A 16,173-nucleotide genomic window follows, 5' to 3' on the forward strand; every position below is an offset into this window, starting at 1 on the left:
GGTAAGCTCAATGGGATGAGGAAATTAACTTTAACCGAGCTTATATCAAAGGGTCTTCTAACCTAAGAACTACTTCACAGACCATGCCAAGACAGAGATGCACCAAACAGCCATGCTATACGAAGAAAGGACCTCAACTGATATTGCCACTAGCACTAAGAAATGTACATAGACACTATATATATATATATATATAGATTGGGACACATGGCATATTTTGTACGCTTTATGGTTTGTCCTTACGACAACGACATTTGTTTGTCCTCTCAAACACACCGAGGACATTTTGTATGTTATAATTATAGTAAGAGCACTGTATATAAAAATTCAGAGCACTGTAGGTGATATCATATAGTATATACGTACATGCATTATGAAGGTCATAATTAATTTCTAAATACAGTACTATACATTACAGAGAGTGCTAGGAAACTGCATGCTCTTCAATCACCTGTAGTGTTTCGTCTGGTAGACCCAACGCGACCCCCAGCTCAAACCATTTAGCACAGACTCTCTGCAAGACAGTGCTTATCACTGTTAGCGTGACAGACCTTGGAAGCAAACTTAAAATAAATTCCTTCTCGATAACGTCAGCTAGGTCTCCCCTCTCCACACTGGGGCCTCTCAAAGCCTCCACCATGACCGACCAGCTCGGAGATCCCTTCGTGAACCAGGCCTCCAGCATTGCAACGAAACACTCATTCACACGATCATTGTGGGACCTTTCTATGTTCTGCACATAAAAAAGAACAGAGATAGCGAAAAAAATACAATAATGTAGAACTTGATTTCCCATGGATCAATTGTGTATACAGACAAAACAAACCTTGCACCGATGTAGGCTAATCTTAAATTTAGATAGTATGTACGTAACACGGTCCAATACTCACTTTAATAGTTCCCTCGTCCACATCCAAGTTAATGGCCAGGTGGTACCACTTTGCACAAGCATTCCAAGTAGCATCTTTGACAGTCTTGAGAGTTATGTCACCACCTGTAGCTGTGGCCTCAACTGGACAAAGGAAGAACGTGGTTTGGTAATGAAGAACAAGTAGCAGAAAGAATGCATACATGTAATAAGGAATACTTATATATATACTGTTGTCAAAACATAATGTGTGCATGGCTATAATTATATAGGTATGAGGTAAATTAGCGATTATATAGGCACACTGAATTTGCATGCATATACACCGTACATCAGTCGAATGGCCAAGACCCGGAAGTTCAATGTAAATGCCGTACACTTATTTAAGTATACATTATGCATTACATCATTGCTTGAGTTAGTTCAAGAAAGAGGGTTGACTTCAGTACTGCATTGTGCAGCAGAGAATATTCAAGAGCAACTGTGACTGTCATATCCAGGTAGATCATCACAAGAACTACAGTCTGAGGCATCACTCGAGGCAAATGCTCTTACAAAAGCCACACTACACAGTGTCAAAGAAGACAATTACATTTTAGTGCGGTATAGCTACCATGCAGCGTTATATTTTCAGTTCCCAAGCATATGAAGCAGATCTGATCAATGAGTACTGTAAAGGTAAGCTTCTTACTTGTTTTCGACTTATATTCAGCCTGTTTCCATGCATGAATTAAAAGTTATGAGTGGTCATTAATTAGTGTGTGGTTGACTGGGCTGACTGCATAAAACCTGCACAGTGACTGTCATGTATACCATGAATTGTATATAATAGTTTTATACATGGTTTTATTTGCTTCAGTGATACAATTGTTCCATGTCCTCAGCGTTGATGTCGATCACCACTGAAGATGTTCGCTATTTTCTTGTGAACATACACTGAGGATACCCCCATTGTGCTCACTCTCTTCCAGTATCTGGACAAGTCACAAAAAGGTATCATGGTGTATTAGAGTCCAAATTCTGTCCCGTATTTACAGTATAGACTCTGGCTATCTGAGATGTACAGGCACCTTGATATACCGATCATTTGGTTTGGCACAGATTGCTGGCTATATATAGATGTTTACTGCACAAAACTCGCCCTGAAATGCGGCCACTCCCTATTCCTTATATACTGGCCAGTACTGGCTTCCCCAAACTAGTTATTTTATTATGGCCGGATATATACGACGTTTTGGTTTAGATGATATAATAGCATAGAGAGCATACTGATACCGCAAAATTTGTCATTAGATTCGAGGTAGGGTCGTTTTTTAGTCGCGGTTATTTTCTGAAACACAGCCACCTCGCTATTCCGGTGAAGCTGCATTGTCTCAAGGGCGGCCAGATTAACAAGAGTCTACTGTTCGCTGTGCCCCGTGTAAATTAACTATAGAAGTATCCAAACACACTTTTGTGGGGAAAAGATTTCATAAATCCATAGTTTCTTGCTATAGGTATACATCTCACTGCAACATGCAGCTTGATTACATGTAGTTTATTGTATTACTTATGCTGCCTGGGGCTTCTGTTGAATCTGTTCAAAAAAGAGGCTAACCTGTCAAAGAATTAATAAAAGAATCATTCTCGAGTCACAAAAGCGGCTGAAGTGTATACAATACGAATGTGTTACTTTCTTCACGTTGCATGATTAATACTTTCGGGGTTTGGAGTCAAGCACATAATTATAGGTAAATTTCTTTCAAGCCGTTCGGTATGTTGATGGCTAGGAGGGTAAAAAACACAGTGTGTATTATCACAGTTATGTTCAATTCTCGCTTCTATACATTGTAGGTGATATCAAGCCTCTGAATGACAGGACATCGCCGCTGTGAGACTCCAACACTACTTTTAGACAAACATTTATTGTTATTACCTTCTGTGTTTGTTGAAATGTATCATATGCACATATTGTTGTTTGGCCAACAAGCATTGAGTTGTGTGTCAAATTACCCTTATAGTGAGCAATTATCGGTAGGCTCTATAATAAATACTGTCTGGTAAAACAGCACAACTTTCGATCAATTTAATGCTTAGCTATTAAACTAATGATATTCCAAGTCTCCAGTCAATAGCATATTGGGAACTGATTTTATAACGCTTAGTGTGGAGGTAGGTCAAAACCACAAAATGTTAGTAACCATCAAACAATGCCAACTGTGTGCTGATAGATGACTGTGTAGCTATCATTTTAGACTCTTTAGAAAGCACACATTCATGAATCAGAATAGCATATGATATTGGCATAAATAGTACGTGCAAAGATAATATATAGTAGGTAGAAGTCATTGCAAGTTAACAAGCTCAAAACTAGCCTCGATTCCAGGCCGCTTGAACAAGGCGGCCTGGTATACCTTGTACAGTAGAACCTCGATTATCCGGACACCTTGGTTCCAGAAGCAGGCCGGATAAGTGAATATGCCGGATAATCGAATAGATAAACCACGCCTTGATCCACCCACTTTATTGATGAACAGCAGTGCCACATGGTTGTCTGCGCATGCGCAAAAGAAAAGCAGGCATGTCTCCATGGTAACAGCTGCAACGCGCATGCGCATTTGAGGGACACGCCCATTTTCTGAATTATGTAATCTGATTAAAAAGAAAACTGCCAAGCCGGATAATCGAGGTTCCGGATAATCGAGGGCCGAATAATCGAGGTTCTACTGTATGCGCATGCGTGTACATTACCCCAAAAAGGGGGTAATCCGTGTATTTGTGGATACTGTCAGTAAAATAAACCGTATACTATTTGTATTCTGATTTTACAGTCCGTTACATAGAAGTATTGTGCAAAGATGACTGAGTTCTTACGCCCTTTATTGTATCAAGCCAAGTCTCTACTTAACGACACCCTACACTGTAAGGCTACAGATGTTATAGGAAAGGCATGATGTGTTCCTGTGGGTCCCCTGATGAGGCTGTGGTAATATAGACCAGGCAAGTGTTCTGCTACTAAATCTTGCCTTTATGTTCGACAAGAAGTCATTGCTGAAAATAAAGAAGCTAATGATTACTCCTGAAAGCTTTTAATAAGCTTTAACTCGACACTCAGAGGTTATTCACTCAAGATCTACTGATGTATTAAAGAGTCCACCACTCTTCCTAGCTGGCAGCTCTAGCTGTCTGGGAGGCTTTCTTGAATTGTCTCTTTGATAAACAGAGCTAGAAGAAGCAACACTGCTGCAGCATAATTATTCTACTTTGATTAGTGTCTCTGAAAGCTGCCATTGTGGTCACATTGTCATACGTATTATTCCCTTTTGTAACTTTGTCTGTTTTTTATTGTTGTCAATTATTTCGCGCATGCGCATACAAGGTATACCAGGCCGCCTTGTTCAAGCGGCCTGGAATCGAGGCTAGCTCAAAACCACAAGCCAGATTGAGTGACAGGAAGCACTTCCTGTTTTTAATTAAAAAACTGCCTTGGTCGTTCGACTGACATTTAGAATAATGACAAGCCATATAATCAATAATAATACCTATACTTACTGATAAATCTCAAGCAGTGGTACACTTTGAAGGAGAACTGCTTGTTCTTGGATACTTCACAAGTGTAGAAACCATCGCAATGATCCCTCGTCACTTTGTCCACAGTGAGTAATGACTTATCTGCCACCATCTTGCTATTCTTGGTCCACTCGAAGGAGAGGCTTGTCACACCAGGGTTAGCAAAGGGGAGGGCATCAAGAACAGCTTTCTCATTCAACTCAACTTCCTGAGAAAAGATCTGACTCACAACACATTGAACATGTATAATATAACACACATGACATAAAATGCATTATTTTCATGTTCCATATACATTTGCTAATACATAATATTAAGGGCTGAAGAGAAGAGGTCCCTTGATAATACTACACACACACAGAGGTATAAATAACACATCGTGATTGTCCTGACAAGTTGTCCTAGCAAAATACATTTTGTTCTGCCATCAGGTGATATTGGTCGGACACTAAATTACCCATGCAATGTCCTTAGTAATTTCTAGGCTTTAGAAAAGGTAAGGTAATGCTTAGCACATAAATAGAAGCTTACCTAGTCGTCTTGTCACTCCGCTACATAGCTATATAAATATCTAGGCCTCCTCTTGTGCAATGAACAAAGACACATGGCTGTTATGAGATCATTATTTTAGTGCGCATGCGCATCATAACTATGACCTTTGGCCTTCAATCTTTGCATGCTAGGACACTATGACCGAGCTAAATGCTCGGAAATTGACCGATGACCGACTGTTATTTATACCTCTGCACACAGTCAGCTTTACAGTATCCCTCGTGCGGATTCGCACATAATACTAAGCTAAAAATGTTTGTAGTATTATACCTTTGCAAACCAGCATTCCTGATGTGGTAGTAGAGAAACACGATCATCCCCACACTGAAAGAAAAGACTGTGACCCTCCATCAACTTGCACAAACTCGTTCCTTCAGCGTTTTGATGCTTTAGGCACTGACAATCGAATGCAATAATCGGCTCAATCTTCTTGCTAATTCCGCTCATCGCATACAGGACAGTAGTCAGCACATAGGAGCAGAGATCATGCATGTCGCAACCATATTTTCTGGTGATTCGAATCTCGTAACAGTCGGCGTGGGCTACCAGCGTGATGTGGTGTTTCGCACTATCGACATTGAAAGAAATCAGATTTCTCTTGACACAAGATTCTCGCAGATTCCATTTCAGCCCCAAAATTCCTTTTTGTCCCTCGGAAACCAACTTGCTGATCATGGCACAGAAGACACCAATGGGCACATAGCCAGACTCGAAGGTGATCTTGATTGGAGAGGGTGTGTTGGAGTCGATGGTTGGAGCATTTGAAAGCTCTTCCTTCGAGGCACACTCGAGGATAGCTGGCATGAAGTAGACTGGCTGGCGACCTTTACAAGTTATGGGTGCAAGGAGACTGACATGCTCAAGCAACTTCACAAGCTTGTCGACCGGGATCAATTCACCTTCCTTCACTTTTGTTTCGTTTGACTTAGAACAGCAGAGTTTAATCGTAGCAATCGAGAATTGCCCCAGTTCTTGCCACTTCTTAATCTCAGCGGCGGTGAAACGATATTTCCTATCGGATGAGTGTAGAGATAGAAGAGGTTCGACAAAAAGGAGACTGATGCTGTTGAAGACAACATTGGGGCTGCAAATGACACGGTTTTTGAAGTAAGACTCCTTGTCCTTGATGTCAGGGTAGTAGAGAAGGGCCCCCACACACTGGTGCAAATACCTAATGGTGAACTTCACCTCCTCTTCATCCATCTGCAATTCTTTGCCGATTTTAATACACTCCTCCATCATCGCAATTTCAAACTCTTTCCTCAAGATGACCCCAAAAAAGAGCTGTACAGGGCGAATCCGGAGTTCGGCAGCTTTGAAACGCGAGTCAAACACTGTTTGAAGGTGTTCACGAATCGGATCAATGTCAGCATCTGTGCCATTGAAGTTGTCCACAGAGAAGAAGTGACTACCATCTAGGTGGCTGCTGATGACGTCACCAAAATTTGAAGTAATGGTGGATAAGGCTTTGTGTTTTTCTTTGAGTTTTGTCTGCAAATGATTTTCAGTTTCGGCTTGAATGGTAGAATCTGTGCTCAACTGATGAACAACTGCACTTGCTAGATTGGAGAGGGTTTCGTTACATTGCTTCATCTGGAGGGAAAGTTGAACAGCTTTGGGTGTGCTCCGTTTCAATCTGTTTTTGATTTCAGGAGGTAGCGTTTTCTCGAGAACTTCCACTTTGCTTTCCAATTCGGTATTCTCCTGTGGTGTGGTTGGTTTCTGCTGTTTATCAGTGGTGGCCTTCGCTTTTGCTTTTTGCTCCACATGTTTCACCAGGTTTTTTGAAAAGGAATCCAATTCAAGCTGCTTGCCAACCTCTGCCTCTAATTCGGAAAATATCTCCTTCATCTTCTGCTCAGATTCGACTTCTTGCTGCACCTCCAGAATCAGCTGTACTGCGGCTCCCAGAGTGATTTCATCTAGACTGGTGTAAACCCCCTTGAGCTTTGCCTGAACGACTTCTGCCTTAGCTTGAATTTCCAAATTGTCTTGGTAAGTGCCCACTAGACTCACGACAGCTTGAAGATCTCGGAAATTTTCAACTTTATCGGCAATCTCCGATTCAAGATCCGAATCAACTGTGACGTAATGGCTGATGGCTGAAAGAATTTGAGAGAGGGTATCTCGAATCGTATACGTTGATTGGTAGGGGGTGATTTTGTCTTGGTCACGTTCGTAGGAAATTTCATAAAACTCGTCGAGATCTTTAGCGAGAGGGAAGAAGGCGAGAAACATCCCTGGACCTTTGCTCAAAAATGGAAGCATCTCCACGAAGCCGGGTTGTCCACCTATGTCAATGATGTTGAGCAAAGCTTTGCCTACCAACTGTTCCATGTAGTTGCCTCGCTTGACAACATCTCGAAGGTTTTCAATGATCTTGTCGACCTTGGTTTCTGGAGCCTTTGGTTTGGCAGGTTTGCTTAATCGTTTCCGAGGAACTAGTTTTGTGCTTGCCTCTGCGGACTGAGCCTTAAAATTTTCGTTCTTGTCAACATTGGTTTCTAAACCCTGTGATTTGGGTTGTTTGCTTCCTTGCTTTTTGCTTGGATCCACTTCACCTGTGGGATGAATATCAGACTCTTCTTTGGGTTGTTTGCTTTCGTGCTTTTTGCTTGGATCCACTTCATCTGTGGGATGAATATCAGAATCTTCTTTTAGCTTTAAATCATCAATGGGATCATTTGTTGGAGCTAGCTGATCAGCAGATTTGACTACAGTTTTGGAAATGGCAGTTCTTAAAACTTGCTGAAGGCCAATCATGTAAGCGAAAATCAGTTGTGTTTCATTGTCAATATCTGTGGAGGCTTTGAGAATCAATTTGGAGTCACTTGACACAGCCAGGACTTGAGTACACTCGGCAAGAAGAGTGCTGCAGCGTTTTCTGTCTTGTGGTGGGATTGATGCCAGGTTAAGTAGTTGACCCAGCAGACGTTTTCGGAAGGTGGTTTTGCCGAGCCCTGAAAGGCCGATTAGGTACAGTTTGAGATAGCGGATGTTGATGGTGTTCTCTGTATCTGTCAGCAACTCGTTCAATTTGTGTACGTACTTCAACTGCTCTTCAACAGAGACTGAATATGAAAGGTACATATGAAGTTAAAGATTTACATAGTAAGTAATAATTATATTATAACAACCATCTAAAGACATATGAGTATAGCATAATTATGGAACTTATATATAGTTGAGTATAATTATATGTATATGGAAACTTAGGATATTGCATACTGTCAAATAGTTTTATAGGACATGTAAAACGTTTTATTGGGTAATTAGCATGTACACGCAGAAGTAATGCGATGATATGCATTTTCTTCGAAGAAGTAACTACGATATGCTGCACATGCATGCTTATCTGTAAATCTATCGTATAGAGCGGGTACATTTCAAGGGTAAAAATGTTCACGGAAAGACGTTTGAATGGATTTCGCAAATTATATTTTTCAGTCTTTGGCACATTGCTGCACGCGATAAGTGTACATGCTTAATATGGTATATTTTATACCCTCGAAATATACACACTATACAGCATACAGTCAACTAGCGAGTGATTATGTATTTCAGAGGTCTTTCCAAAATTGCATGCATCTTATATAGGGCATCTTATATAGGGCAGCCAACCTCGACAAGTCATAACACTCTATATATGAGTGTACCAGTTTTACTATATACCGCATTAAACATTACCACTATAATTATAGTCACTGCCATTAATCACGCTACTCACCTGCTGTGTCCTTGCTTTCCTGCACTGAGGAGTCATCACTCTTGATGTACTTGTCCTCAATCTCAGCAGCAATGTCAGGACGGTTAATGGCTGGTGACCTCAGGGCTTCAACCAGATCAGACCAGGTGGGGTTGGGTGAGGACTGGAGCCATACTTCAAGCATTTTAGTGAAGCGCGCGCGATCTCCTGTGGCATGGTGATTCTTCTTAATAACCTGTATATGAAAATTCAGTAACGTTAACATATTAAGTAACGACAATTTTCCGGTTAATTAAGGAACCCTCTAATTATGTGACGCTTGGACATTTCTCTTTACATTTTAGCACCATTATTATTGTTTTTGTGTATATAATTATTCATAAATTAGTCAATTTACACAATACAGAGAGTCTTACAACACCTGGTATATCCAAGGCCGTATAGCAAGCGGTCAGGTTGGTCAGATTTTGGCCTGACCACTTTTTGTAGCTACGTACGCAATGATTGTCATTATTAAAAATTGCATGATGTTAAATTAGGCCTTGCCCATGATTTTTGAGCATTATGAGCCATTTCTATTAATGATTGACCATTAATTTTTATAACAAAAATTTGCGGTGGCCTGAAGGTTATACCGGTGTTGTAAGACTCATTGTATCGTGTAAATTGTAAATAAGGTGACCGTGACTAATTGTTCATGAAACCATAGAGTGCTAGGAAACTGCATGCCCTTCAATCACCTGTAGTGTTTCGTCTGGTAGACCCAACGCGACCCCCAGCTCAAACCATTTAGCACGAACTCTCTGCAAGACAGTGCTTATCACTGTTAGCGTGAGAGACCTTGGAAGCAAACTTAAAATAAATTCCTTCTCAATAACGTCGGCTAGGTCTCCCCTCTCGACACTGGGGCCTCTCAAAGCCTCCACCATGACCGACCAGCTCGGAGATCCCTTCTTGAACCAGGCCTCCAGCATTGCAACAAAGCACTCATCCACACGACCATTGTGGGACATTTCTATACTCTGCATAAAAAAGAACAAATCAATTAAGAGATAGCTAGGGGAAAAAATGTATAGAATTTGCTTTCCCCCACAGACGAATTGTATAGTACATATAAAATTATTCAGATATGACACTTTAAGTAAAGCGTGCACCGGGTGAACCTAGCATATATATATATAACACAGTGACAAATACTCACTTTAATAGTTCTCTCATCCACATCCAAGTTAATGGCCAGGTGGTACCACTTTGTACGAGCATCTGAAGTAGCATATTTGACAGTCTTGAGAGTTATGTCACCACCTGTAGCTGTGGCCTCACCTGGACAAAGGGGGAATGTGGTTTGGTAATGAAAAACAAGTAGCAGCAAACAACATGTACATGCATGTACAAGGAATACTTATATTATTGTCAATGTGGCTATATACTAGGTATGACGTACGTATCTGAGGAAAATTAGCGATTATATAGGCACACTGAATTTGCATATACTGTACATTTAGAATCATGACAGCCATTGTCAATACTTACTGATACTTTTCAAGCAGTGGTGCACTTTGAAGCAGAGCTCCTTGTTCTTGGATACTTCACAAGTGTAGAACCCATCGCAATTATCCCTCGTCACTTTATCCACAGTGAGCTCGTTATCTGATCCACCCGCCACCTTATTGCCTTTCCTGGTCCACTTGAAGGAGAGGTCATCAGGGTCAGCAAATGGCAGTGCTACAAGAACAGCTTCCTCATTCAATTTAACTTCCTGCACGTGAAATTATCTGATTCACAACACATTGAACATGTATAACCCACATGACATAAAAGGGATTTTTTTCATGCTCAGTGTATACAATACATAATACCAGGAGCACATTACAGAAGGAGCGTCTTACCTCGGGAATCGCATCTCGTGCAAGTTTGCAAAGCATGACCTTATATGCAAAACCGCTAGAGTGGGTGATAATCATCTGCGGGCGAATGCTAATTGAGCTAATGGTGCACTTTTACCAGGTCAACAAAATAAAAAGCTATATATACAGCTAGCTAGTTAGCTATAGGCCTATAGTAGTAAGCTCTCTCTTCTAAAAACCCCAGTAAGACGCCCACTGCAAAAACAAAACACCTAGTATGTGTTAGTCTAGGTCTAGTAAACTTTCTCTATACAAAGTAATTGGATATGCTCTTCTTTTAGATTTTTCTGTACCTCACCAATGACAGTCTCTTCCATGTGATGTATACTAACATCATCAAAGACATACGTAGCTATTATTAGCTCTCAACCTACTCTCCTGCTGCTTGCACTACATACAAAATTTGTTCATAATGATATTCACAGGCTGACCGCGGTCTGTAATTTTTGTACATAGTACTGACACACTTTTCTTATAATTAAGCAATGCGGCGTTTAGGAAAACACACGAGATGCAATTTCTGAACCCATGCAGAGTTAGACGCTCATTCTATAATGCCCTCCTGATAATATTTAGCCTCGATCTCAGGCCGCACTTCCTCGAAGAGTGGGCCTGGTATCGACTGCTTGCGCATGCACTAATCTTTCGTCAGTATCTGGCGGATCCGGATAACAACATTTATGGTCAGTAAAACAATGACGTCACAACAAACGGAAGTGGATTAAAGGATAGAAGGTTCCATTGAAGGTTTCTAGCCCATCTGATAGTAGTCTGATAGCTACCCTTAGCCTGCTATGTTAACAAAAGACTCACAGCCAGCAACAGTGTGGATGACAATCGTCTGAACGGAGTGAAAGCTGACAAGAGCCTATATGGACAGGCCACGCCCATCAAATACTAACTTGGTGAAAAGTCTATACTATACTACTGCTACTGATTCTATCAGAAATCAAATAGCTGTATAACAAACCTACACAGCTCTGTCTCTAGCTAGCTAGCTCTAATACGTAGCTCTGTGTATGACTTTCAATACTTTGTCCGAATATTTTTGCGATAAATTCAGTATTATAGGACATTTACGAAGAAAATATCCAATAATTTTGCGCATGCGCAAGCAGGCCTTCTCTCGTTCTCTCAGGGGAGGCCAGTGAAGGAGGCTAGATAATATTAAGCTAAAAATAATGTTCATATCGTAATTGCATGTATTATATACCTTTCCAAACCAACATTCCTGATGTGGTGGCAGAATAACACGACCGTCCTCACACTGAAAGAAAGGACTGCGACCCTCCATCAACTTGCACAAACTCGTTTCTTCAACGTTCTGATGTTTTGGGCACTGACAATCGAATGCAACAATCGGCCTGATCTTCTTGCTAATTCCGCTCATCACATTATACAGGACGGTAGTCAGCACATAGGAGCAAAGATCATGCATGTCACAATCTTCACGTCTTGTGAGTCGAATCTCGTAACAGTCGGCGTGGGCTACAAGCGTAATATAATGTTTGGCACTACCAACTTCGAAAGAGACCAGATTTCTCATGACACGAGATTCTCGCAGATTCCATTTCAGCCCCAAAATTCCTTTTTGTACCTCGGAAACCAACTTGCTAATCATGGCACAGAAGACACCAATGGGCACATAGCCAGACTCGAAGGTAATCTTGATTGGAGAGGGTGTGTTGGAATCAATGGCTGGAGCATTTGAAAGCTCTTCCTTTGAGGCACACTTGAGGATAGCTGGCATGAAGTAGACTGGCTGGCGACCTTTACCAACTATGGGTGCAAGGAGACTGACATGCTCAAGCAACTTCACAAGCTTGTCGACCGGGATCAATTCACCTTCCCTCACTTTTGCCTTGTTTGACTTGGAACAGCAGCGTTTAATCGTAGTAATCGAGAAGTGCCCAAATTTTTGCCAATTATTGATCTCGTCAGCGGTGAAACGATACTTCCTATCGGATGAGTGTAGAGATAGAAGAGATTCGACAATCAGGAGACGGATGCTGTTGAAGACAACATTGGGGCTGCAGATGACACGGTTTTTGAAGTAAGACTCTTTGTCATGGATGTCAGGGTAGTAGAGAAGGGCCCCCACACACTGGTGCAAATACCAAATAGTGAACTTCACCTCCTCTTCATCCATCTTCAATGCTTTGCCAATCTGAATACACTCATCCATCGTCGCAATTTCAAACTCTTTCCTCAGAATGACACCAAAAAGGAGCTGTACAGGGCGAATTTGGAGTTCGGCAGCTTTGAAAAACGAGTCAAACACTGTTTGAAGGTGTTCACGAATCGGATCAATGTCAGCATCTGTGCCACTGAAGTTGTCCACGGAGAAGAAGTGACTGTCATCTGGGTGGTTGATTATGTCCCCAAAATGTGAGGTAATGGTGGATAAGGCTTCGTGTTTCTCTTGGAGTTTTGACTGCAAACACTTTTCAGTATCGGCTTGAATGGTAGAAGCTGTGCTCAACTGATGAACGACTGCACTTGCTATCTTGGAGAGGGTTTCGTTACATTGCTTCAACTGGAGCAAAAGTTGAACAGCTTTGGGTGTGCTCTGTTTCAATTTGTTTTTGATTTCAGGAGGTAGCGTTTTCTCGAGAACTTCCACTTGCAATTCGGTATCCTCTTGTGGTGTGGTTGGTTTCTGCTGTTTTTCAGTGGTGGCCTTCGCTTTTGCTATTTGCTCCACATGTTCTACAAGGTCTTTTGAAAAGGAATCCAATTCAAGTTGCTTGCCAACCTCTGCTTCTAATTCAAAAAAAATATCCTCCACCTTCTGCTCAGATTCGACTTCTTGCTGCACCTCCAGAATCAGCTGTATTGCGGCTCCCAGGGTGTTTTCGTCAAGTCCGGGGTAATCCCCCTTGAGCTTTGCCTGAACAACTTCTGCCTTGGCTTGAATTTCCAACTTGTCTTGGTAAGTGCCCACTAGACTCACGACAGCTTGAAGATCTCGGGAATGTACTTTATCAGCAATCTCGGAATGAAGATCCGAATCAACATGGCTGATGGCTGAAAGAATTTGGGAGAGGGTCTCTCGAATCGTATACTTTGCCTGGTAGGGGGTGATTTTGTCTTGGTCACGTTTGTAGGAAACTTCATAGAGCTCGTCGAGATCTTTATCGAGAGGGAAGAAGGCGAGAAACATCCCTGGGCCCTTGCTCAATAATGGAAGCATCTCCATGAAGCCGGGTTGTCCACCTATGTCAATGATGTTGAGCAAAACTGTGCCTACCAACTGTTCCTTGTAATTGCCTCGCTTGACAATATCTCGAAGGTTTTCAATGATCTTGTCGATCTTGGTTTCTGGAGCCTTTAGTTTGGCCGGCCTGCTTGCTCCTTCCTGAGGAACTTGAGAATCTTCTTTTGTCTTTGAATCAATAATAGGATCATTCGTTGGATCAGCAGACTCGACTACTTTGGAAATGGCAGCATTTAGAACTTGCTGAAAGTCAATTAAGTAATCAAAAATCAGTTGTGCTTCGTTGTCAATATCTGTGGAGGCTTTGACAATCAATTTGGAGTCACTTGACACAGCCAGGACTTGATTACACTCGGCAAGAAGAGTGCTGCAGCGTTCTCTGTCTTGTGGTGGGATTGATGCCAGGTTACGTAGGTGACCCAGCAGACGTTTTCGGAAGGTGGTTTTGCCGAGCCCTGAAAGTCCAATTAGGTACAGTTTGAGGTAACGGAGGTTGATGGTTTTCTCTGTATCTGCCAGCAACTCTTTCAGCTTGTGTACGTACTTCAACTGCTCATCAACAGAGGCTGAAAGTGAAAGGTACATATTATAGGTTTACGAGTAAGTGATTTATTATTGAAAGCACCGCGGGTACTGATGCCTCGTTGGAGGCGCCAAGGCTGTGTGGTAATGAAGCTACAGTACTAGTACTAGTATTAAATATCGGTGTAATTTGGGGGGGGGGGAGGAAAAACATTTGTGGTTAAGTCACTTCGTGGATAATACTTTCGTGGTTGCTGCTAGCCTCGATTCCAGGCCGAGTGTTTCTACATAGCTAGGCCACCAACTAGGCCTGGTGTTGATTGTATTTGGTGAACCAAAAACAAGAAGCAGAGAGATTTGCAAGAACAACACACCTATCAACAAAGGCCGGCAGTGTTGGTCCTACCTACTAGTTTGTAGTCCATCACAAAGGGCAGTGAGTGAGAGACTTGCCATACAATGTTGAAAATCATGGCAAAAACGTTTCTTCCTTCTGACAAGAGCTGGGCCTGTTCTGCAATGAGAGTGGGGGCCTTCTTGTGAAGCAGACAATGTATACGTTCATCTGAACAACTTAAAATTGCAGTAGCTAGCTAGCTAGATAATCTATGGCTAGATTTCAGTTACTTAAGAGCATATATACACGGAGCTAAATTACGGTATTAAACTTATACGGGGAATATGACAGGAAACAAAGTGTGAAGAATCTCTGCTTTGGTTTCCGGTTCCTGCCACGCCCAGATATAATCAATACCAGGCTTTATTTTTCAACTTCGTTCTATAAAAAATAATCGGCCTGGGACCAAGGCTAGGTTGCTGCTTGCACTGCAGGTAAAGGTAGGCAAGTCGAATCATGAAATGATTGACCTTGATTACTGCTAAAAAGGATGCCGAAAGTTCAAAGTCCATAATTATTAATTAATGGGAAACAGTGTGACTTTGCAGCTCTCATTCTCCAATAGCTAGTGTTATAGTGCAGAGCAGAGGAGGTACGACAAGCGGTTAAGCTCACGTGGCTGCTATTTCTTGATTGAAGGCAAGAAAGACAAGGAAGTCGTTAAAAATGCATTCCAATGACGACATTCATGCAGCTGGTGGCAAGTAAGCGTCTTAAAGAGACAAGTTTAGAGCATAAAACTCAGTGAATTTGTTGCTGGCTAGTAGAGATTAGATTTGTTGTAACAACCAAGGCTCAGATGTTGGCAGTGATCCTATCCTGACTGCAGGCACAGAATACTTATTAAACACTCTAAAACAGAATTACACTAAAAACAATAATATCTCAAAATCTAAGTGGTGGTTGAAATTGGTTGAAAAGCTATTTCACATCAGTATAAGCCCAGCAATGAACCATCCTGATCTTAGAAACGTCAAGTGTATTTCTTGAATGATACACGCCAAACCAAATCCACTATCAAAGTACACAGTCTTGAATGATATTCATACAAGTTAATGAGATTCATAATCCTTTTGGCTGGTCATGTGACCGTGTCGTACCTCCTCTGAGTGCAGAGCTAACTACTAGGTAGTTTATGCCTCGAGGCGTAGCCGCACGAGTAAAGCTGACTGTGTGTGTGTGTGTGTGTGTGTGTGTATTCCAGCTGTAACTGCTCAACAAGTGCAATGCGACGAAAACTAACAGCTTCTATAGGCTTCTAGCCACGTTCTCTTGGATTTTGATTCGTGAATTAGCAAACTAAAGCTTCTTTCTCGAGTTATGGCTAGTTTGACTCACATTGACGGCTGTTGCAGTCCCTTCAGAATCTTTCATAGCATCATCTGTTCACACAAACTTTCTATTCAACACACACGAGTTAGCCTTGCACTAAAGCCCTATAGCTTTTCGTTAGCT

The 16,173-nt window shown here is 41.6% G+C and overlaps 1 protein-coding gene and 1 long non-coding RNA gene across 6 annotated transcripts in view; one reads left to right on the top strand and one right to left on the bottom strand.

Moving 5' to 3' along the window:
• Nucleotides 1-16,173, bottom strand: part of LOC135335598 (uncharacterized) — a 45,574-nt gene that overhangs the window by 22,006 nt on the left and 7,395 nt on the right. For 2 of the 5 annotated variants that reach the window (XM_064531134.1, XM_064531135.1), the window contains exons 6-13: nt 11,796-14,365; nt 10,209-10,434; nt 9,877-9,998; nt 9,416-9,697; nt 8,697-8,910; nt 5,240-8,040; nt 4,400-4,625; nt 891-1,012 (exon numbers count right to left, since the gene is read on the bottom strand). In XM_064531134.1, coding sequence (XP_064387204.1) covers nt 891-1,012; nt 4,400-4,625; nt 5,240-8,040; nt 8,697-8,910; nt 9,416-9,697; nt 9,877-9,998; nt 10,209-10,434; nt 11,796-14,365 — 6,563 coding nt within the window. Of the gene's footprint in view, nt 1-451; nt 734-890; nt 1,013-4,399; nt 4,626-5,239; nt 8,041-8,696; nt 8,911-9,415; nt 9,698-9,876; nt 9,999-10,208; nt 10,435-11,795; nt 14,366-16,173 lie in introns of all 5 variants that reach the window. The other 3 variants (XM_064531133.1, XM_064531131.1, XM_064531132.1) reach the window with 2 other exon arrangements.
• Nucleotides 1,208-2,815, top strand: LOC135335612 (uncharacterized). Its single transcript, XR_010394568.1, has 3 exons — nt 1,208-1,546; nt 1,753-1,861; nt 2,702-2,815. It is a non-coding gene; the product is annotated as an uncharacterized LOC135335612 (long non-coding RNA).

The sequence above is a fragment of the Halichondria panicea genome, chromosome 4 (genome assembly GCF_963675165.1).
Source record: "Halichondria panicea chromosome 4, odHalPani1.1, whole genome shotgun sequence".
Taxonomy (NCBI): domain Eukaryota; kingdom Metazoa; phylum Porifera; class Demospongiae; order Suberitida; family Halichondriidae; genus Halichondria; species Halichondria panicea.